Genomic DNA, 24,548 nt, shown 5'->3' on the forward strand with positions numbered 1-24,548 from the left:
GGCTGTTTCTCTTCTTCTAAAATAAGCCTTGCCGCACCCTACTTATAGATATAGAGTTGGCTTACATGTCCCAAGGCTGATTAAATTCCTATTTCTACGTGAATTAGGAAATTACACATATCCAAATCCAAATAGACTTCTAGAAATCCAAACCTAAATTGAATAAGGAAAACTGAAATTCTTTCCTAACCCCTTTAGGACAAGAACCAGTACACTTCCAATTTTCCTAAAACAATCCTAAACCCACTAGGACATATTTGACGAGCCAAAATCCTAACATGAACCACATCATCTCCATTAATTCCCGAAAAATAATTTAAAAATCAGAAAATTAGAATAGATGAAAACCATTTGGTGAACCAAAAACAAAAACAAAAAGAGAGAGAGAGAGATTCATACCGTTGACATCAAACCCATCAAATCTAAATGCTTTCTTCACTGGTGCTCTGGAAAAATAGCATATATAATGAAAGAAATCCCATTTGGATCCAAAAATTAGAGATAGTAAACAGATCAAACCTAAATGCTTTCTTCATTGAACCAAAAAGAGCAAAAATTGAAGCAAAAATTCCATCAAGAACCAAAAATTAGAGAGAGAGAGAGGATGGAAAAAAGAAATAAAATCTAATCCAATTCTCCAACAACAACAATTACCCAATTCAAAAAACCAACTAAAATTTGGAGTCATTAAAATAATTATTTAAAAAAAAGAAAAAAAAAAAAGGAGTCTATAACCACAGGCAAACAAAAAATCAGCCACACAGACATCAATTACCAGATTTATGAGCAGACTGGGGGTCCTATATTAGTTACTCCAGTTCTTTTTCCTTCGATCTTCCTCCCTATAACAACAAACCAAACTCAATTTCTGATTTACTTTGACAAATGAATAAACCAACCTAGAAAACCAAAAGAACATTAAAACCAACCTTTTTTTACGAAACCCAAAATTCCCTTTCAGCTAAACCTGTGTGATGAGAAGAAGGATGAAGCCCAGCTGGAATGGCAACACTCAAACCGAACATCTGAGAGGAAACCGATAAGATGAAGACCAAAAGGGCGGATGGATTCGCAACGTGCCTCCCCAAATGAAAATCTACGGTCCCTCACGCACGTAGAACAGTGAATGCAGATCTTCCATGGCTGCCCCCAACCATGGATTCGCAGTTTGGTGTTCAAACTGCAAGTAATATGAGCTTACATCACTAGATAATATATCATGGAAAGATGGTGTTGGTTTTGCGGTTGTGTTGGCATGAAATCTCACCCGATAAAGCTCGGTATACGACTCCAATACAGCACGGCATATATCTTTGAGTCGCATCGTGCTACATTTCAGTCTTTGATTTTATTTATTTATTTTTTACTTCGGTTTGAAAACGAAGTGCAGAAGAAGATTCTGGAGGGATCTAACAACTGTACAAATCAAACTTAAATTTAAGTAACACTTTATCCCGGAACGGAACCGAATACAAGTATTTGTAAAATGATGTCCTTTCTTTCTTGGCAAGAGTTTTGGGGCGGCCATGTTAACTTCAGGGAAGATATGCTTTATAGAAACCCTGTTAAAAGATTGTACCAGTTGCCAAATATTGTCAACAAGTTGAATTTCTTTATTAAGGATTTGTATTAGAGTCTTGGAATCACATTTGATATCAAGATAATGTAAACGAAGCTTGGAAACCCATAAAAGTACTTGTTTTAAAAGCCAACGCTTGCTCTACGGCATGCAAAACAAATGCATGAGCAAGAGGACTTGGGCCCATAAAAGCGCTTGTGAATATACCATTTTTCATCTTCCGAGGTTCGATCAATCGGTCGGCAAAACAAAACAACCGGTAAAAAGACCGATTATCCACTGTATATCATGTTCACAAGACAAAACAAACAAAAAGCAAAAACAAAACCAAAAAAGAGACTGGGTGTGTTTGGTAGGAAACTAAAAGACTTTAATATTATTAAGAAAATTCATTGGAACTCAACTGGAAAAGTCGGCTGGAACTGGAGCTTATTGAAGGGTAATATAAATATATATACATATATAAATAAAATAAAAATAGCTTAAGCTTCCCATGTGCCTCAAATCCTCCCTGCAAATCCCTCAATGAAGATGTAGCAGCAAGAAAACTAGTCCTTTCTGCAGCAGGGTTTCACGCAACACTTTATTCCCTCCACAAATAAATGGATGATCTGGTCCTTTATATGCCTCTGAGCTGAACCAAATCTTGATCTTGACCATGAAGAATAAAGTATATCTGCGTCTTGTGTGGAGAAACCATTATTGCTAAGGTCCAGTAATCGTAAATTCTTTGCCATATCAATGGCACTTGAAATCCCTTGAATAAACTGACATCCAGAAGATGAGGAATTTCTTTGGCATGGTCTTGTGTGGTTGTCATCAAGTCCAGATGCAGCAGCTTTTACTTCATCATCTTCACTATCAGCAACTTCAAGCCCATCTAAGTTGGCGTTCGCATTGCATGACCCCAGTTGAGCAGAGTTCTGTCTATCAAGATTGGCATTATCAGCTAGATTCAACTCTTCGAGAAAACCATTACCTGCTTAAAACCTCGAACCAACAAATTGTAAGTTCATTTCTAGGGAGGGACTGATATTTAGAACGGAAGTGGGCTTAGTGGTGTGAACCTGATAATGCCTGCATTATTCGAAGAACTCCAGCAGTCCCAAGCTGGCACTTTTGAAGGACCAAAAGTTTCAGACAACATTGAGAATTCAAAAGCATTGATGATAATGCAAGGCTACCCTGTGTTCATGGTTGGATCAGGTCAGTATAGCAAAAGTCTGAAATTAAAATAATTAGAATAGCACGGACTACCATTTTTGTTTTCAATAAGGTCAGAAATTCTCTCACAGCACTTAGATTAGCTAAAAGACAAATGACAGCATCCTATTGAGAGAAGGGAACATTGAATGGTAATCAGGATTTTCTGACTGAGAGATTATGTTATCAGTGAATATTCAAATTTTGAAGACATAGCCATATATATAGTCATTACATTCACATTTAACTGAACACCATGTCAAATTCCATCTGGAATTTACTGGTGGTACTAAAAGACAAAAGTAGACCACCAGAGACTTCAAGGGCTGCAAGCAACCACAAAGTGTACAGAAGATGCAAGTATGCAGATATGAACAACTCTGTTCTAAATGACATCAGATATGTACAATCACAAACAGATCCCTCAACTTGCTAGTTCAACCCTGTGAATGGAACTTCAGTAATTATTGCAGGGTTCCATATACCGTTCCCAGCATATCAAAGGGGAGAAAAAGGAATGTAGTTTAGAACTATCAAGATAGATGATTACAGGGAAAAGTGGAAAGGAAACTGCTCTGAAGGTAAAGATGTCCCATCTATGAATGATATTAGATAAAGCGATTAGAAGGATTTGGCCATGTATGATGAAACTCAATGAATACATGGTGAGGAACGCATTTCATGCCAAAAGTGACACAAGCAAAGTGGAAGGACCAAGCAAATGTATAGATGGTGCCATTAGCCAACAATGTATTAAAAACAGAAGGCTTTTTTTTTTTAATATGAGCAATAGTCTAAACTACAAGGGAAGGGGGATTTCTCACACACAAACTACCAAGGTGCCATGGAGGTTTGAACCTGACACCACTGGGCTAGGAGAGGGTTAATGACAAAATAATCTCATTTAGGTTCAACTAAACAACCTCAGGAATATCAGGGCTACATATTTATATGTAATTTTAAATTTGAACGATTTAGATCAGTTTTAGACTGAGACAAGTTAAATACAAACATCTTTTAGACTCAAACTGTTTGGTATTCAAGCTGTAAAACAGAGTCATCTTTTACTGTTATTGATTAAGATGGTCATCTCTGATACTCATCATACTACTGCCATTTTCAGACATCGTAGCTGGCAGAAAGAGCTTAATGGTATAGCATACTCATCAACACACACTACCCAGAATGGTTACTAGTTGCAAAAAGACAAGCATAACAAGTTTAACTATTAGCAAAATCCTGAGTTAAAAGAACAAACCTCCTGCATAATAGGATTTCCGGAAAGGTTCAGCTCAAGAATGCCACAAATCATAGAAGAAACAGTGCTTAGTTTGAGAACATAATTAGATGTCACACCACAATATGATAAGTCAAATTTTAGAAACTCTGCAGTTCCATTGAACAATGACTCAGTTAATCTTAACGCCCCATCCTGCAAAACAATAAATAAATAAATAAATAAATAATTGAAAGAAAAGAACAGGAGAATATGACTAGTGAATTAAGTCCAACAACAGTAAGTTATGAACATGAGAGCACTCACAATTCCAATACCAGTTTCTCCAAGACTTAATACTGAGAAGGGCAAGGTTGCAGCAAGCTGGCAAAGGCTATCAACTACAGACTTGCTTAGCTTCAAACCATTCAGATTTAATTTTGAAAATCTACATTAGAAAAAGTAATTTGTATATTTAGACCAGTCAGTGGATATCTGTTACCTATGCTTTCAAAAGGAAAGAGTGACTACTTAATTCAATCTAAACCTTTTCAGAGTGCCAAGCTTGGAAAGTAAATCAGTGATGGTACTTCCAGAAATTGGGTTGTTATGTCCTGTGGAAGGAGAGGAATTGAGAAAACGTATTAAATGAAAATAAAGAGTCCAGGGAATAATACTGATTGCCAATACAATAAGTCAAGCGTACCTATACAAAGTTGCTCGAGCACAGAAGAAGCATTCAATGCATCAGAAACCTTCTGAATTGTTCTAGATGTGATAGAACACCGCTCTATACTCAAGCTGCAAAGAGCTACAAGTGAATACCACATAAGTAGAGTAGAAACATAGAGACGTTTAAGCCTTATTTTGAACAAAGTGTGTTAAAAGAATTAAATTTAGCAAGAAGCACATATGCTACTAATAATAGATACGAAACAGCAACCAAAAATTCTAAATAGTTGAGCTTCAAGGAAAGCACTTTACCCTTGCAATTTTCCAAGATAGTTGAAAGGTAAGAGGCACATGCATCAGTGAGACGGTTTCCTGAGATATTGAGCACTTCCAATCGAGAAAATAGCAAAGGGCATTCACAAATCTACAGATTGACACACTAATGGTTATATACTTATAGTGAGCTTATTATACATACAGAAAGGCCCTACTGTTGCCCTGCTAACAACAAATTTAATATGCTACTCATGACTACAATTTATCATCATTAAATATAAAACTACAAAATCCATGTTCGCAAATACCTTGATATCGTGAGAATTATCTTCTTTTTTCCTTCTAAATTTTCAATCAATAGAGACAATAGGAAAGATAATGGGGGTTAGCATGCCCCTCTCTAGTTCTTCAAATTACATAGGCTGGACTTGAACAAGTACCTCCTCCTCTGGAAAGTTCAGACATAAAGAACCAGTAGGCTACTAAAACTGATGGCCTCAACATCAAACTGGCATCTTGAAATACTTACAGTTACATGGCTCCTTCACATGCACCAAACATGTGTGCAATTTTTATTAATCTTACGGGTTTCTTCGTCAATTGTCCCAGATAACTAGTAATTAGATAGAATATTATGTAGAAAGGGTTTATTTGAAAAAGTTGACTTGGAAAATTTTAAAATGCCAAAAATAATAGTTCATATGTACAACCTTTAATTAAGAAACTTTAAAGAAAGAGTGGGACACCCTAGAAGTGGTTCTAGCTTTCTCAATATGATAGAGGAAGTTTCAGTCATTAACTAGTTCCAGAGAAATTTATTGGTTTACCATTTTTCACAACTTAGGATGTAGGGTAATAATTTACATTCTAATACTCTTTCTACATGTCTGCCTCTCCCTACCAAAAGGAATTTAGGAGTTTAGGAGGTTATCATTACAAAGATATGAACTCAAGATCTCCTGCTTTGATACCATTAATCTAAAAAACATAACACTGTAAATTTCCTATGTTCTAACATTTACCATGAGGTCTGGTAGTACCTTTGTTGTTCAGGCCAAAAAAGAAAAGGTAATACCTTTGTTCCACCTCACAGGATATTAGAAATGCAAAGTCAAGTTTAACCCACTTAACTCCATTAATGCACAATAAATCCTTGTAGCATCAAACAAAAGCGAGAGAACCCTACTTGGGAAAAACATGTAGGGTAAATCTTCCAAAAAAACTCAACTTAAGCTTTAACATGAAAATTCTTGCTAAGTTGGTTACAAACCTGAAACAAAGAAGTTGGACCAAATAGGTTGCTGTGCAAATCCAACGTTAACCCACCATAATTTTGGCCTGATGATGTGAGAACATGCTGCAGTTTCTCCATTGTACCATTTCCTGGGTAATACCGAGCCAATAAACAGTTAACACTACCCAGAATTTCCTGGACTAATTTTTTATGTAGGCAAGAACTAAAGAGGGTTCAGTCTAGTAGTAGCATATCAAAGAGAAAGGCTAACACACTTTCTAGTCCAGAAGCAACACTTGAAAATGTCAATAAAAAATTACCTAACAAATTGTGAGAAAGGTCCAGCATTGCAAATGTTTTGTGGGCATACAGGGCATTCAACAATGGAGCTATTGATAAATCTTGCAATTCACATTCAGACACAGTAACTTCATCATCTGAAAACTGGTAGACAAAAAAAGAACCAAAATCAGAAGATATATTCAAGCCTCAATGAGAGAATATGTTATAATCATCCTACAATAGGTTGTGGAATACAGAACAAAGATGTCCTCCCTAGAATGCCTCCAGTCTTACCTCCAGATCATACAGTTTCTTAAGCAATTTCATATTAGGTGTCTCAGATAACTTGTAGCAGCAATCAGTGTACAGTTTTATCAAGCGCTTTTGGACCCATCCTGTGCAACATGCAAAGTTGGATTTTAACAAAAAGGAAGAAAAAGAAATTGGATATAATCCATTTAATAAGAATCTTATGTTATTGCTAGCAGAAAGTTGAAGGGGAAATATAAAGGAAAACCAACTACATGGAAGTGATTAACAAGAGAAGCCCATCAACTCCATTTGTGGACTGACTAAAAAATACTCAGTAATCTACATCATCGTATGTATGCTCAACAATATAAGACTACCAAGAGTTCAGAAATCTACCTCAGCTCCAAATACTTGTATTGGACGAATTCTCTTTACATCCAACATCAGTTTGAAAAGTTTCCAGAGACAGAGATTAAGAAAAGACTTTAAATGAAAGCATCTGATTTCTTCAGTATTTTAAACAGATCATATTGACCTCCTCGAAGCAGTAATTTCCCAATATGACAAATCCCATCAAGCAGATTATTAAACTTTTCTGTTAATTTAGTTATAGTTACACAAGGTCTTCACAGCAACTATTGCAATTGGGAAGACAGTTTTCTTCAGAACTGTTCATGATGAATCAATCATATATACCTTTTAAGATTGAATATTCAAACACTAAAAAATTCTCATGGAGCTAACCATCTACAACAGATGCAAGCAAGGCGACTTGTAATAGTTGGAGCATCCAATTCAAAACCAATTGGCAAGGGGAAGAGAGGCCTAAAATTTTATGTATTGAGATGCAAGGCTTAGAGGATTCGATGGGGGATTTGTATAACCTCAGAACATAACCTCATGTGTGGCCAGACCTAAGCCAAACACGTGAGGTGGAGCATGTGTGGGCATATTGGACTTAGCAGATAAATTATCTGCTTTAATGCCATGTTAAATTTAGAGGATCCCATACCCAAAACTAATTGACAAAATCAGTGGAAACAGCACCGAAAAGTACTTTAACTTCGCTCTTTTTTGTTAGTAAAAAGTCCTCATACTCTACAAATTACTTGTTAGGAAGATATATTTAATCAAAATATAAAATATAACATCTCAACAAAATCCACCCAACCCCACAAGAAAATCCCAGGAAAAGAAAATCAACCAGATATATTTATGAAAATAATTCAAAATAAGGATTAGTTTGTTGACAACAATTACAAATAGTTGTTAACAGGTTTTTATAAATCATATAAATAAAGATGAGAACATACGAAATAAGCTTCAAACTGTTGAAACACATACCATCAATGAAAGCTTCAACCAAGACTTTCCCCATATCCTGCTTAAGCTTTTGAAATGTTTCCACGGATTGTATGACATTTTCACCACATTTTATATTCTGTATTATTGGAAGTAGCCCTAACAATGCACAATCCAAGTGTTAGTATGATCACAAGTTGTTTTGGAGGAAACAGATACTTTAACACTAGATAGATAGATAGATTGATGTACATATATATTTATATATCAATCTAAACCCAATGGTACCAAAATGCTTAAGGATGCAATCTAGAGAAGTTTTGGAATTTACATGAGCATCGTTTTTAGACACATGCAACCAACTGAAGTAGGACAGAGGTAAGCTTAGCAATGTGTGAGCCACTTGGCCAGAATTTGTGATGCATGACTGAGACTGTGCCCTACTCTTTAATTGTGAAATCATCATCTTTAGCACGATTATTTCAACAAGGTTACTATAGTTCCCCCATATGTGCCAAATATCTATGCCATACTGCAAACTTATTTCAAACACACTAGTGTTCATACATGCCCATCCACCTAGTTTTCATCTTGGAGGATAGTGAAAATGTTGAAAGGACCATTCCAATGCTTTCTTACTTTCTGTTAAAGAATATAAAAAACAACAAAATCTCTGTATGCAATAACATCTTGATTGCAACTATTAATTGAACCCAGTCTGTTCTGCAGCAGTGAATCACTTATAAGTTATATGTCAAGGTTTTAGTGCCACAACTATCAGCAACTTCAAACATACTAAATTCAATAAATGCCTACCTTCTGATCTTCTTTCCATTGGAAGTCGCAAGTAGTATAAGCACGCCAGTTCAACCTTGACAGACTCAATGCTTAACTTATCAGAATCCATAAATGAGCCATTATCCAAACGTATTAGGTCTTTGTCAATCTTGACTGTAATGCATTGCTGCAATTACAAAAGACCACAATTTAGTAAATATTAAAACTGTAATAGTGGCAACAGCACGGTGCAGAGTCATATGCAACCAGATAGAACCATCTGCCTACAAGTAAATTGGCTAGCACTCACATTGTTTTCATCATCAGAGGTAAGAAAAATAAGATGGGCACCGTGATTCTTATTAACTAGATTTTCAGGGAAACCAATATCACATTTAGAGCCACTAGCAGCAATGGAACCTTCTTCCGAGCTTGAAGCTCTAAAACCTCTGCCATTTTGAGTGACCACATTAAGAGTCCTGGATTTGCACGAACTAGAGCTTTGTTCGATATTAACAGGATTGCAAGACCTTGTAGTACGATTTGAGGTATAGGCTGAGACATCCTGCAAAACCCAAAGGGTTAAGCACTTAAAAACAAACTACAACACAAGGGTGAGATTATTCATCACAATCGATCCAAGACGAGCCCCTACCTGAAATTTACGAGCAGGGCTGGCTGTATTTCTTTTAATCTTCACTGCAACCAGACAAGAAAAACATTAGATTTTATGGCTCTTCACCGTGGTTAAAATATGTAGATCAAATTAGTCAATGGTTAAGACTTACATTCATCAGATGTAGCAACATCTTCTAATGGGAGTTTCTTAGACCAGCTTTTTGAGCATTGTACCTCATCATCCATTTCATCTTCATCATCAGAAAGGACTAAACGAATGCGTTTACGGCCAACGACTGTCTGCTCATTAGTGTTTGGTTCAGACAAACTTTTTTGTGAAACATTTGTCTCAGTTGTAATATTTTGTTTTCCTAAATGAGCGGATTTCACCTTGGGTAAAGCTTTGGTCGAAGAGATAAGAGAAATTATAGGTTCCTCATCGTTTAACTCTTCCACACTGGCTAAAGATTGTGATTTGCTAGAATTGCATTTTCTTCTCTCTGATGAACCACATTCATTGCACATATTATCTGACAGATGACCACTCCCTTCTGTATCAGATTCAGAGCAGTGATCCTCTGCCACATTTTTTGTTTGAAGATCTTTATATTTTGATTGCTTCAATTTGTCGATTCGATGCTGCAATCTCCTACACAGAGGTATCTACCTTTTAAAATAACTTATTGAAAATTTTATAAAAATAATGATACAACCTATTATTAACCATTTGGTCATTACTTTCCATTGCATCGAGAGTGGTGGGGGACTTGTAGGAATTACCTGGCCTCTTCAACATTGTCAAATCTTATCATGTGGCTGTAGTGCATATTCTCTAGCGCCATAAGCTGTACAGAAGGAAGGTTCGCCTCAACCGCAAGCCTGCAAAGACAATACAGTATGAATTCAACATAACCCTTGAAATCAAGAAAATTTATTTTTGGGTCAGAAAAGAAAGTTTATGCATTTATAGGCAAATCAATTGACTATATTCTAGGGTATCTTTTGAGCTAGAATAGTTACTAATAGCTCTTTTGAGGAAAACAAACACAACTCTATCCAAAATATGGGGTTGGCTACATGAATCTTTCACAAGTCCTCAAAATGAATCTCCATACAGACCAAATTAAAGCCATAATCTACGTAAAATATATATCCTCTCTGAAGACTAAATTTAGATTCATTTTCTTTTGTATTTCAGATGAACAAAATGATTATTAAATATCTGAACATCATAGCAACATTTCAAAAACAACGTGAATTGCAATGATGATGTTAATAAATAAAAGCAGCAGTTTTAACAAATGAATAGAGGAAAAATGAATAGAAATAAAATGGGCATCAAACTATGCACCATCTTTAATTCTCTTTATGATAAATTTACTCAATGTGAAAATATAGTGCCTAGGAATGCAGTTCTTAACTCTCACACTTTTGCATTGACTCTATTGTGCATGTGAAAACCAAGTTGGTTCTGGTTTGGAAGCTACTACAGATGTACAGTTCAAAAAAAGTTGATTCTAGAAAATAATTAGGACAATTGACGTATTGGTGTTCTATTTAAACACCTATGTACTGTATTCATGATTTATGAAAGATGATCTTCACCTTATTCTCAAGATTTATTTTTCACTTGTTGAATATAAATACTCTCCGCACCCTACAACAAAAACTACAACTCCTTTTTCATGTGAACTCACAGTTTGTATAATTTGTTATAACAACTGAAAACTATGCGATGCCAAAGAAAAATAAATAAACAGCATATTAAAGCTATGCGAGCCACATGCTCACAGATATTTTTGATATCAAATGTTTATATTTCACAATTTTATATGCAATCATCCAGGACGATTTTTGTGCTCAGCATGAATGCAGACACCTTAGAGAATCCATGGTGATTAAAAAGCTTCTTTATGATCTTTGAATTCCAAAAAGAAATGTCCACTAGAAAAAACATACCTGTAACTCTCTTCAAATGCATCTAGTGCTCCTTCCCAATTATTATCACTGTCCAAAACATCACCTACATTAATTTTTGTTAACGCTTGCCCCTACGCATTAACAATTCTGAGTCAGCATCTATCAAACAACAGAAGTACAGTACAACCATCAACACAATCAATATACATTAATGAAATCCCAATGTTGCCCAGCAGGACCACCTCGATCTCTAGTTAGATGATATAGCATTCATCAAGCTTACCAAAGTCTACTAACAATTAATTTAAGCATGTTTTATGTCCATGTTACTTCTCTGTCAAGGACACTAAATTACACATCATACTGTATAATGTTATAGAAAAAAGGCCAACTACACCAACTTACCTCCAAATTACCAATTGACTTGTATATTTCCCAACTCTTCATGTACCACTTAAGGGCTTTCTTGAACTTTCTTAGCTTCTGGTATGATTCTCCAATAACCAAAAGAGAATCACTCAGCTTTTCTTGGTCACAAAGCTCACTCGCTATTATCTTCTTCCTTTTCGCAAATTCAAGGAGCTGAAATATGAAAATTTTCAAAAATGACAGGAAAAGTTTTTAATAGCATAACAAGAATAACAGAAAAACAAGAGACTAAATCAACAAGATGGAACGTTGTTCCTTATGAAGAGAAACATACATTTAAAAAAAAGTTAGAAAGGCAGACAAAACACATTGAGCCAAGTATGTACCTTCAGCCAGGCAAAGATTGTCCTTGATTTCTCGATGAGGCAATCAAGAGAAGCATTTTGCTGCAGCAGACACTTCCTCTCACGCGGTGTGCCTCTTGTAATGGCCATGTCTCTTGTTAGTTTTTTGAGATTCTGCTCTTCTTTCTTCAGCCCATCCATTACTTTAATGGCTTCATTTACAATTTCAATATTTTGATCAATTTGCCTGAGTAAAGCATCCTCATCTTCCATTGATTTTGCCAGTTCACGTGCTTTTTGGTAGCAAAGGAGTGCTTCCTCATACTTCTGAATACGGTAATGCAATTCACCAAGATTGATGTAGCCCTTTGCCTCCCCTTGGCAATGGCCAATTCTTTTACATATCATAATGTCCTTCTCAATGTGTTCCCGAGCATTATCCCACATCCTTAGCTCCATGTAAACATTTCCAAGGTTGTGATGGAGCCTGCTGCGCCCATCATCGTCTGCCATTACCTCTTCTTCGTCGCAAATCTCCAATCCTTTAGTTAAGATTTTTCGAGCCTCTTCCAGATTATCAAGGTCAAACTCAAGCATTCCTATATTGTTATGCGCATCAATATATTCCTTGAGGAAAGAACAATTCTTAGTAGGTGGATTCTCCTTGATAATCTGTGCAAGCTTCATAGCAGACTTGAAATACTTTTTGGCATTCTGAACCGAATAATGGTCATCATCAGACCTTAAAAACATTTCATGGTAGGTACGACCTAGTTGTGTATTGGCCCTTTGCTGCTCAATGAGATTATTGGCATCCTCAGCGAGCTCTAAATGTTTTTTCTGCAACAGAGACAGCAGGTAAAGACTCAATTTTGGTTCTCAAAAGTAGCACTCATACATCCAAAACTATATGATTTCTCGATAAATCTCTCTACAGAATAAGAGACGTCAAATAATTTATTCACCTAATATTAAGGCTACAGAAAGGTAGAACCAGTTGATATCTCAATGGGTGTTTGCCAAGACTTTGCAACGGACTAGAAACTTGAAAGTAGTCAATGTAGGGATTAACCTGGCCTTTTATTTAATGTGATCAATTCAAGAATTCAAACAATCGAATGTGCGCCCAACATATTAAGCCCTACTTACTCAAAGTTCTTCACCCGCTTCACTTTCAGGCACATTCTCAACAACCAAACAGATGCTGAAGTTCAAGTCTACTACTTCCTTTACAGATCCCACAGAAAACAAAACCCCTCCACTCAGCTCAACCCTTCTTATTAATATAATAAGTTGGTTATAATCTCACCCAAATCCCTCGTTTTGTTTTCATTTTCCCCAAATTTCTCAGCAATCAAGCAATCAAACAATCACAACTACCCAACTTCCAATATTCGACATTCTTAAACCCGAAAAATAAAAACATAGAAATCCGACAAAAAATTCATAAAAAAACACTTAAACGAAACAAACCCAAATCGACAAAATACCTGATACAGAAGAGCATCTTTGTAAAACTCAAGGCGAAGATAGAGCTCACCGAGTGACTGACAAGTGGGGAGGCAATGTTTTTGGGGCAAGTACTTGACGGAAACGTCGTAGTCGATACGCAGCCACTTGAGGGCCTCCACGTATTCCCCTCTCTTCTTCAACATGTCACCGATCACATTCGCCCACCGAGCCTCCTCCTCGTGGTTCCCCGTAGCCTTAGCGTTTCGATACGACTTCTTGGCCGCGCTCAGCTGCGCTTCCTCCCGAGCCATTTCTCTCTCTCACTCTCCAAATTGTCTGAGATTCAGAGATCGGAGTGCATTTGAGGTTTCTGGGGTTTGGGAAGGGCTTTTGGAATTGGAAATTTGGAGGTTGAGGCTCAACTCCCGCCAAAACGTCTTCTGTGTGGGGCGGGCAGCTTGTTAGGGCAAGCCCAACCATAGTCCCTAGGCTCTAAAAATGGTGGATAGTGACCCATTTAGAGTTTCCATTTTTTATGAAGTAATTTTGTTTATATGCAATTTTTTTTTTTGGTTAACTTATTTAATTTTAGGGAAATAACATAAAATACCACCATTTTCATAATTTTTTGTCAAAATACCACCTCTTCCCAATTTTTTTTACAACTATCACCTATAAATATATAATTATTGTCCACTTATTGATAATTTTTCACATGTTCAGAAATTTTGTTTTCTCTTAGCTCACTCAGCTCTCTCTCTCTCTCTCTCTCTCTCTGGCACAGCTCTCTTTCTCTTTGGTATCTGTCTATCGCAGCTCTCTGTGTCTATCTTGGCTCTCTCTCTCTCTCTCTCTCTAGCGCAACTCTATATCTCTCTCTTTGCTCTCTTTCTCCAGCGCAGCTCTTTCTCTCTCTAGCTTCGTTCTGTCTCTTTCTCCCCCTATTCGCTCTCTTGCTCTCTGTTTGGAATCGCGAACCCCTCCCTTGATCCCATATGTTAGGTATGTCTTCTGAATAACTGCTTGCAACCTTGAAGCTCTAGTGGATTGCCGACCTCGAAAAGGTAGTGTTGATGGTTATTTTCTTAATATCAGTGGGATTATGTGAAATGAGTTATAGTTTGATTGTTTGGGTTTGTGTTAAATTCGTTTTGGCTTTAATGTCTTTGGGTTAGGTTTTGTTGAATATTCATGCTCATTCATCTGGGTTTGTACCAATTCCATTTAGATTGGTCTGGATATGTGAATCTTGAAACTTGGGATTTTCCATTTGATGTAGTAGATCTGTATAGTGTGATTCTGATGTGTTACTAGTGTACTGTGGTTGTGTTCCTCTTATTTTACAGTCGTATTGCTGTTATATTGCTATTATAGTGCCTCTATATTGCTCCATATTGCTGTTATATTGTGGTTATATTGCTATTGTATTGTATGTTTATTGTGGTTATATTATTGTGTTAATGAAATGTTGTTTTGTCATGGTCAGAAATGGAGACAATTGTTATTCTTGTGTGCTACAATGGAAAATGGGTCACCTCGAAGAAGATGTGCAAATACGAAGGGGGTGACTCAAAAGGCTTAATAGTTCCACGGACCATCAAATTTGCTGAACTGTTGGACCGTGTGCATCAGATTGGTAATACAAACAGCAGGGAAGACAAGATTTGCTTAAAATTCTCAGTTTTGGTGGCCTCGAATGAGTGGAAGCACATAAAGATTGAGGACGATGATGATGTCAATTTTTTTATGAAGTACAATTCTGAGGTAACACCTTCAAAACTAGCTCCCTTACTCGTGAGTATAGAAGATAAAGGACTGACAAATGATGTAGTTCATAGTATGCATATCACGACAGATAGTAGTCGGATGGGTCATTCTTCAGTTGCCATTGTTGAAAGCAATGAAGTAACTTGGAATAATACAAATGTCACTGATTTGGGAGGTGAAGTAGGGACAGATTTTATGGATATGATTGATTTTAGCGAGGTGGAGGAGATGCATGGTGGTGATAATGGTACTGAAAGAAATGAAGTGTCAGTGTACTCTGCCCCTCCTAATTTGGGGTGCTTGAACACAGCTGCCCAGTTGCCAAAAATGCGTTTAGGAGGAGAATCTGAACCCACTCGTCAACATTATTGGAGTCAAATGGGTGAAAAAAATCGGTATAATGCAGTCGGTGTAAAAGATGAAGAAGCATATTTGGACAGCGGGTTTTCACGAAGCGATTGGAATCCGAAAATTACAGTTGGGCAAATTTTCTCTAGTAAGAAAGCATTGTTGACGGAGTTACGGTTGACGGCATTAAGAGGCCACTTTGAATTTAAGGTGCAATTCTCTTGCACTAAGAGGTTGCTTGTGGTTTGTTGTCAACGTCCATGCCCATGGCGGGTCCGAGCATCGAGAATTGGAGAATACAACTTCATGATTGTGAGGTGTACAACTGTCCATGAATGTGATTTGAGGTTCGTAAGTGACAAGCATCGTCAAGCAACCGCAGCACTTGTAGCCACTTCACTTAAAAGGAAGTTGAAGGATTGTCGGACAATATACACACCAAGTGACATTATGAGAGATGTGAAACACAACTTTGGTTGCACCATCCATTATTCTAAAGCTTGGAAAGCAAGGGAGTTAGCTCTATTGTCCATTAGAGGATCAGCGGAGGAGGCATATTATATCCTTCCAGCTTATTGCTATGAATTGGAGCGTATGAATCCCGGCACAAAAACACACATCCAAACTGATGAGAACAATCACTTTGTGTATTTATTTATGGCGGTTGGCGCATGTATTAGAGGGTTCCGTTCTTCCATGCGCCCAGTGATAGCCGTGGATGCCACTCATTTAAAATCCAAGTACAAGGGTGTTATGTTTGTAGCAAATGCATTCGATGGTAATCGAAATATATATCCTCTTGCTTTTGGGATCGGGGATTTGGAGACGGATGCATCATGGCATTGGTTTTTCACTAAACTTCATGAAGCCATTGGTGAGTGTCCCAATCTTGTTATTATTTCTGATCGCAATGTTAGCATAGAGAATGTGTGGAACAAAATTTTTCCAACTGCACAACATGGCATATGCTTTTATCATATGAAGGGGAACATGAAACGCACTTGCAAGTTGAAAAAGCGTGATCACATACTTATGCACTTTGAGAAGGCTGCGAAATCTTATTCCATTGCTGAATTTGATTGTCATTTTCGCAAGATCAAGCGAAAGGAACATGTTGCTCAACATCTTGAAGAGGCAAGGTTACATAAGTGGTCTAGAGCTCACATGGATGGATGCCGCTACAATGTAATGACAACAAATATTGCGGAGTCAATCAACTCAGTCCTTAGGTTTGCAAGGATGCGCTGCCACTGGTTCATTTGATAGGGGAAATTATTAATCTCCTTGTGAAATGGTTCTCCGAACGTCGTGAGTTGGCTTTGAATTGCACAACAACATTGTGCCCCAATTTTGGAGAGAAGAAGTTGAGGAATAGGTTAGAGGATGCTGCAAGGATGAATGTCGTTAAAGTAAATTATGCACAGTTTAATGTTTTGGACGGTGATATAGACAGCCTCGTAGATTTGACGAACAACAGTTGTAGTTGTAGAAAGTTTAAGCTTGAGCAGCTACCTTGCAAGCATGTAGTTGCAGTTTGCCGCTTCTTGAAAGTAAATGTATACTCGAAGGCTTCTCTGTATTACACTCAGAAACCCTGGATGGATGCTTATTCTGATAGCATCTACCCGGTACAGCCTCACGGAATGTGGGATATTCCTGAAGATGTTCGAAGTCGAGTTGTGCTGCCTCCCCTGGCAAGGGTCATGCCAAGCAGACGAAAGAAGATAAGAATTCCCTCGCAAGGAGAGGGCACCATTACAAACAAGTGCTCAAGGTGCGGTTCCGCAGGCCACAATAAAAGCACCTGTAAAAACAATATTCCATTGCACAATGTATCTTAGACAATATCATTTGTGTTATTTTGGTAGGTCATGTAAATTTTACTTTTATTTGTGGTGGGTTTCGTGTTATGTTGAATGGGAATTCTTTTAAATTTGCATAATTTAGGTTGCATTGCTAAACAACATGCTGTATTGCTTCCAGATTGCTACTATATTGTACTGTTATTGTACTGGTATTGCTATTGAAATGTAAATTGTGAGTGCGAAATTAAAGGGCCTGTAATGTAATTCGAAATGGATCCGAAACATTAAAGTTCTTAGAATTCCTTTATTACACAATTACCGTGATACTCCGACTATACCTTTTCTGATTACAAATTCGGCCGATGCATGGGCCAGATGTGGGGCAAATACAAGGTGAAATGTCTTATGTGTTTGACTACATATGGTCAATAAATCGCGATATTATCTATCATATCGATACTATCACGATATAAACTTTAAAAAAAAATTATTATTCATTTCAAGTCACACACACAGAGGATGAAACCCTTCCCCTCTTCCAGGTTCTGAGCTACTTAACCACAACGGCAGTCATCGGTTTGTGATTAGTGCCTATGGACTCTGGTATTTATAAGTCTTCCAACCTGTTTTGCAAAATAAAAATTAATTACTTAGTGTTCTATATTATTGCTCAAATATTTCATTACTTAATGTCATGAATTTCTTCCCTATTTAATCCATTTCATGTTATTGCTTATTTAATTCGAAGGTTCATTATAAGTGCTGAAATTACTAACTTTCCCTTCAAATTGTTGCTTCATTACTTAAATGTCGATAATCCTTTTATTTATTTCATATTTAATTATTCCTTTCATAACTTTATTTTTGTTCTTAGTACAAATTTGCATTTATTTATAGTGTCCGTGGTTTGCATCCAATTGTTATTGGAATCGATATATTTTCGATACTTCCATGGATATTTTCGTGCTTCAGAACTACCGATCTTTCCGAAACCCTCTATAATTACGACATTTGTTACAGTTCAGCTTTACCATTACTCAGATGTAGAGGTTATATTTTATGGTGCCAATCAATAAAGCAGCAATAAAACCACAATATAAGTACATTACGATTCCAATATGCGGCAATAAAGCTACAATATAACCACAATATAAATACTTAACGCTTTCACTATGAGGGCAATAAACGTACAATAAGCACACATCCACTTCACAGCACTTTAAATTTATACAAACTTACTAATTTGCCACTCAACGGTGAGAATAAGAGGAAGGCGTAAACAAGGCACCACATTCATACAAAAGCCATTCCGTGTCCACAAAATGTTTCGAACCCGTACTTACCCTGACCCAGCTACAAAAACCCTACCAAATCCAAATGTTTACAGGTCCATTAATAGATCCATGTCCTTTGTCTTCTTCCTCGCTGCATGCACAAGGCTATGATCAGCCATTCCCTACACCTATTCAGCACATCCCAGACACCAGCAACATCTATTTTGCTCCAATTGTAGTATGGTGAGACTACATAAGTATAATCTCGGAACATCTTGAACCCATTGTTAAAACATTCAACCATTTCATGGTTAAGTTCTTCAGATTCAGTGAATTTGTGGACAACATCTTTCTTTGTTTCTTCCAATTTTAACTTCAACGAGTCTAACTTTGCGCTCCGACTTTTTGCTTTCATTGTTTGCTTCACTTCTCCAGCATATGCTTTGTTCAGCTTGTTCGTCAAGTTTCCCATCACCTGGCCATGAATATCACATTTCGTTTCCCACCAATCCGTAGCCGTACACAAATATTGGAGGTGATGCTTCACTTCAGCTATTTTGTCTAGCAGATCATTGTTGTCAGCCTCACTTCTAGATGACGTGGGATCGTTATTTGGAGTCTCAGGTGGAGATGGGAAAGGGACATGCCATGGCTGGTCTCCCGGGTAACTGACATGGTCGTTTGGAGGGATTACGTCTGACATCTTCAACTATGGATTGGGAAAATGCACACATGTATCCTACAAAATAGTTCACGTTAGGTTCAGTCTGCAGTTTTTATTTCGTAACCAACAATAGGTTGAGCTTTTGTACAGCTTTGCTGTCTAATATATATGAAGTACTCTATTTTATATGGAATTGAATGAGTAAGTTAAACCCTAACCTGAGAGAAGAGTTGTCTGTTTTATATTTACTTCAAATAGTACATTACAGGTCAGTCTGCACCCATTACTCCTCTCCGTCAGTGAGAGCATTATAATATGCCCATTACAGCCGGACCAAATACAAATAAAGGTATGTCAACGTTGGAATAATCGGCCGTACAAATATACACACCTGAACAACTGTGAATACACAAATTAAACAAAACCTTAATAAAAAAAATTGTATACTATATTAATATTCGAGGTCCTCACATAGGAATACTAGCTTACTAGCAAGTTCCCTAATTCTCAATTTACAAAATCTAGAAAAAGGTTTATAAATTACTAAGTATTCCCTACAAATGACGAGAATGGGAAAGTCCATATGACAAAAATGAATAACACCAAAATAGGCATATACAGTCCCGACCAAAATTTCAAGGCGAAGAAAACGTAAAGTGGGCAAAAAACACCTAAACAGATTTGCAAATATCAAAAATCACAATTAGGAATTTACCCATATATTAAAAAATGGAACTCATTTAAATGAATTTGGAAGACAGCAAAAAGGAAATTAGAAACACAAATAATTTCATGGTCCATTTTTGTAAACGTCTGCATTGGTACATTGTCAAATTACCGTACTCATAAATTTGGGACATTTTGTACTTTTGCTACAGGAGGAAAATTTGTGTTCAAGGACAAAAGAAATAAATTGCAAATAGAACAAGGGTCCCATACAACAAACACCAACCAATGGTAAAGAATAGTGATATACCCAATTACACAAACCCCAAGTCAAACGTGTTGCCCTATAACTCCCGCCAAAAATTGGACCCAACAACTCCCGCCAATAACTCCCGCATTCTGAAAAAATCTTCATGCAGACATAGTTTTAAAAATTAAGGAAGGCCAAGCTAGGTGGGGTGTCATAAAAAATCGCACAATTTGGGCGCGTTATCACGCCTAGATGCATCTCCTACATATAAAGGTTGTGCGGGCTAAAATTGAAAATGTCCATGCCACTGCAGTTATTGTATTCAAGCAATCTGAGGAAATGGGGCTCAGCTGAAGCAAAAATAACAGGAATCTGGTTTCAAACTATTTAGGAAGTTTGCAAAAATTGTGGATGCAGAAGGAAAGTGGGACATCACTGTGGGAGGGGTTATGAATTTAATGGGTCGCGGTCACCGCATTTGAAGGGTATGCAACTCCAAATGTGTCCACAGACAGAAGGTATGACTTCTAATATTACCATGTCAACTATTGTGGACAAACTGTATACAGTGGAAAGAATGACGTGCCCTCTTTTTGTATTATCTATGTATGAGGTGCACTGTTTATTTATTTAATTTGTATTATGTAAGTTTGAGGGGGCCTCTTTTGTTGATATGTATTAGGTAAGCTTGAGGTGCCGTCTTTGTTAAGATTGTATTATGTAAGTTTGAGGTGACCTCTTTTTTAATTTTGCATTATGTAAGTTTGAGATGGGCTTTTTTGTTATTTAGTAGTCTGCCAGTTTGAGGTGGCCTTTGTATTCTGTACGTTTGAGGTGCCCTTCTTTTTTGTTGTATGCTGGAAGTTTGAAAACTGCTTTTGATGTAATTTGGATGCATTCATTTTAGTTCTGAAGTATAACGTAATTACCTTTCACAGAGTTTAAATTTGTACACTTGTAAAGATTGATTTGATAAAAACCACCCCATTAACTCCAGGTTTCATGCTTGTGCGCTCACACAGTTTTCCCTCCAAATTGTGCACATGCAAGTGAAACCCATTGAATACAAGATGACCCTCTTGAGCACCCTAAATATCGCACAACTTGAACAATAATTCATACAGACAAAACAAGGAGATGAGTAGGAGGAGCCTCCATAGCGGTGCGGCTGAGTCAGTGAGGTCTCGCTTGCACGCTCAAGAATCGCAAAACAAAACCACAGAGACACGAGTTCCGTATGTTCACGGCTGTGCTACTGTGGGAACGTTGTCAAAACGCATACATCGCGGACGGTTTCTCATCCTGGAAGGAGGTTTCAAGTATGTGCAAGGGTAAGTGTATTTCTCTGTAAGTTTGAGCTGACATTTGGGATTTTGGTGGATTCCAATTGTGATGTTGCGCCTCTTTGTTTGAAAGCATTGTTTCCGTTTATGCAGATGAATGGATTTACATTTTGGTACCAACTGTTATGCAGCCTCAATTGTCAGAACAATTATTCCATGTAAAACATGACAAACAACAAAATATTCCACGGTAAGGGACCTCCCAAAACTAGAACTCAATCACGTCAAACAATAGGATAGTTCGGCTTGTAATTGGCCTAACAGAGGGGTAGGGATATTGTTTCCGCTAACCAAACCGAACATTTCCATCCGGATCGGATGAAAAGAATTAATATACAAAAGTATTAAACCTAAACAAATTTGTTACTAAAATGGAACAAAAGATCCCTAACATAGAGCAATACAAGCAAAGATAGTCAATTGTCATACACACAAAATTAGTCCTCATCCATCCATGGAGGCTGATCTCTCTTACTAGGGCCACCTGCTGGTTTTCCCATTATAATCTGCAAGATAGTCAAAGCACTGTCAACAACCTTTTTTGTAATGAAGGTATTAAACATTAAATACGCTGCAATCAGATAGATTCATCATTTGTCACACATTTTAGCTAGCTAGAAAACCCCCAGCATATAGATTTTCTATTTACTATCAAGCTTTCTGCACTGAAGCCATATTCATTATAAAAGTTCAACATTTCCCAAAAGTAACTTTCAATTTTATTTTCTTTTTCCAAGTTAAAAACAAACATTTGCAACCATTCTTTTCAGTTATAAAGGAGTTTGTGTTCTGAGTACAAATGTGCATGCATGCATTTGTGCCAAGTTAGGGGAACTTTGACAAAAATAGAGAAAAGACTTCACAAAAAGTATAAAAGTATAAAATTAAATAAATAAATAAATAGAACAGTCAACTAATTCATAAAGCCTGGACTTGTAAAATATTTTTTTTTTATACTGTATGTAGTTTAGCATTTGTTCTGCTTTGGCCTCAAAGATGCAATCAGGGATTCAAAGATGTAGGTCATACCAAATTTGGGTACTTCAAACTTAGGAAAACCATTGACAAATACGTAGTTACAAGTTACCTGATCTACTCGTACAACAGTGCAGGTAGCATCTACAGCATACTTGAGAGGAAAGAATCTGCAACAAACAGCCCAAGAAAGAAGATTGATACCTATATCTCAAACGAAACAACTTCTTGGCCAACTTAAACATATTGATTTCAATACATTAATCAAACAGAAAGAATCTAAAGTTCATAAAATACCCAAAATGTTTGAAGTCGAGATGTTTCCAAGTTACTATTTATGAGTTATCCAAAGAAATCCTCACTTATTCCCGAATGCTATAATTCATAAAAATTCTAAATGCAAACCATCAATACTATTTGTCTAACAAATAACAAATGAAAAGGTTGGCATTGTCACTTTGTTAGCCTCTAGAAACCAACCATTTACTGAAAAAGAAAGATAACAAACATTTCGTAGTGGATATGTGGCTTCACTATTTACACAAATGAAATATAATAAAGAAAATAACTGAATGACTGGGTCCCATGCTAAATAAAGGCTTTCAACACAAATATGTAGTTGTTAGACCACCAAATCATGAACTAAATTGTCTATATCATATATGCATAACCTCGTAGCCCTATTAGCTGGCCAATGGACTTCAAAATGCACCACAATCCTCAAAACACCTATGCCAGTAAGTCACAGTTTGATACAGAAAATCAACAGAAATGATACTAATAAGATGAACCATTAATGTGCGCAGCAAGAACTAATTGGATATGAAAACCACCAAAAATGGGATTAGTAATAAAAGCTTCCTCTACAAACAAATTCTAGATCCAAAATTAATAAAAAGTTCAGAACCAAAATTGAATCAAACATCACTGTTGTAACAACATTCACTGTATTGTGAACTTTCACATATAATCATGAACTGGTACAAGACAAAGAGTAGCTTACTTAGTTATGTGGAGGTCGCAAATATTAAGAGTTGACACATCTTTGCAACGGCCTTCCTCCAAGTCGAGGCCAACTTTGGTATTTCCTGATGCATGTTCAGCATATAGAGAAGATATGATCTCCATTGCATTAAGCCCAGCATTTTCAGCTAGCGTTTTAGGCACCATCTGTGTTTTGCAGGAACTCCCCAGCAGTATGAAATGGTCATGTGGGTAAAGTATAACTTAACCCTTTCTAAACAGTATGAGGTTCCAAATTCCAATAAGAACATAATGCTAAGCACTTTGTGTAGAATGGCTGTAGAAATTATTTAAAAAGAACTAAGGCAAAACTAAATTCAGAAATCTTAAGAAAGCTGTATGCTTCACTAAGTCCACTAACAAATTCCTAGTGCAGGAAATGAAATAAACCTATATCACATAAATTGCAAACAAAACCACAGAGACACAATGTGAACAATGGCTACAAAAATGACCAGAAATTGCAAACTATTATACCATGTAAGGCAAGCCTCCATAAAGAGCAACTATATTTATATATGGAGGTGTACAAAATAGTTAACTTTCAAAATCGAAACAGTGTGTGTGCCATGTAAGGCAATTAGCCACTTCTTCTAGACTGTACAATATTACACCCCACAATATACGGCAGGATTACCATATAAACAACCTCCACCAAAACATCTACGTCTGCATCTTCATATAAAGGAGTTCCTGACATAATTAATAAGCATAGTTAATTCCCAAGTCATAAGTCCAGACTGAACTCAATTCACAGATAATAAGACATTAACCTCATAAATATGTCTCCCCTCTTAAACCCTCTATTCCAAGCTTCAGTCTATAATATTTGATCTTCAAAGGGTCAACTTTATCCAACGAAATCCCAGCACTGAGATGCTCAATGAATTTTACGGTCATGATTCTGCAAGACGTACTGTCAGGCCAATAAGTTGGG

At 36.8% G+C, this 24,548-nt stretch overlaps 3 protein-coding genes and 1 long non-coding RNA gene across 5 annotated transcripts; 2 read left to right on the forward strand and 2 right to left on the reverse strand.

Annotated features, from left to right (window-relative positions):
• Positions 1-321: 321 nt before the first annotated feature.
• Positions 322-1,272, reverse strand: LOC117623163. Its single transcript, XR_004585089.1, has 3 exons — positions 968-1,272; positions 776-842; positions 322-446 (listed from the first exon to the last, which is right to left on the reverse strand). It is a non-coding gene; the product is annotated as an uncharacterized LOC117623163 (long non-coding RNA).
• Positions 1,273-1,743: 471 nt separating this feature from the next.
• Positions 1,744-13,999, reverse strand: LOC117622465 (protein TONSOKU). 2 transcript variants are annotated; one of them, XM_034353137.1, is made up of 21 exons: positions 13,535-13,999; positions 12,087-12,884; positions 11,737-11,913; positions 11,371-11,462; positions 10,192-10,290; positions 9,802-10,060; positions 9,582-9,711; positions 9,449-9,492; positions 9,104-9,358; positions 8,833-8,980; positions 8,059-8,175; positions 6,757-6,857; positions 6,501-6,624; positions 6,217-6,329; positions 4,983-5,094; positions 4,705-4,809; positions 4,546-4,612; positions 4,326-4,446; positions 4,041-4,214; positions 2,647-2,764; positions 2,062-2,558 (listed from the first exon to the last, which is right to left on the reverse strand). In XM_034353137.1, exons 1-21 carry the CDS (start codon positions 13,805-13,807, stop codon positions 2,128-2,130), a joined length of 3,858 nt encoding a protein of 1,285 aa, XP_034209028.1. In that variant the 5' UTR covers positions 13,808-13,999; the 3' UTR covers positions 2,062-2,127. The 2 variants fall into 2 exon arrangements, with proteins under 2 accessions (XP_034209026.1, XP_034209028.1); XM_034353135.1 differs by having other exon boundaries at positions 1,744-2,558; positions 9,582-10,060.
• Positions 14,000-15,041: 1,042 nt separating this feature from the next.
• On the forward strand, positions 15,042-16,874 carry LOC117621797. The gene is made up of 2 exons (XM_034352343.1): positions 15,042-15,438; positions 15,574-16,874. The coding sequence occupies exons 1-2, from the start codon at positions 15,042-15,044 to the stop codon at positions 16,872-16,874; spliced, it is 1,698 nt and encodes a 565-aa protein (XP_034208234.1).
• A 131-nt stretch (positions 16,875-17,005) lies between these two features.
• Positions 17,006-17,452, forward strand: LOC117621798. The gene has a single exon (XM_034352344.1). The coding sequence runs from the start codon at positions 17,006-17,008 to the stop codon at positions 17,450-17,452; it is 447 nt and encodes a 148-aa protein (XP_034208235.1).
• Positions 17,453-24,548: the final 7,096 nt, after the last annotated feature.

The sequence above is a fragment of the Prunus dulcis genome, chromosome 3 (assembly GCF_902201215.1).
Source record: "Prunus dulcis chromosome 3, ALMONDv2, whole genome shotgun sequence".
Taxonomy (NCBI): domain Eukaryota; kingdom Viridiplantae; phylum Streptophyta; class Magnoliopsida; order Rosales; family Rosaceae; genus Prunus; species Prunus dulcis.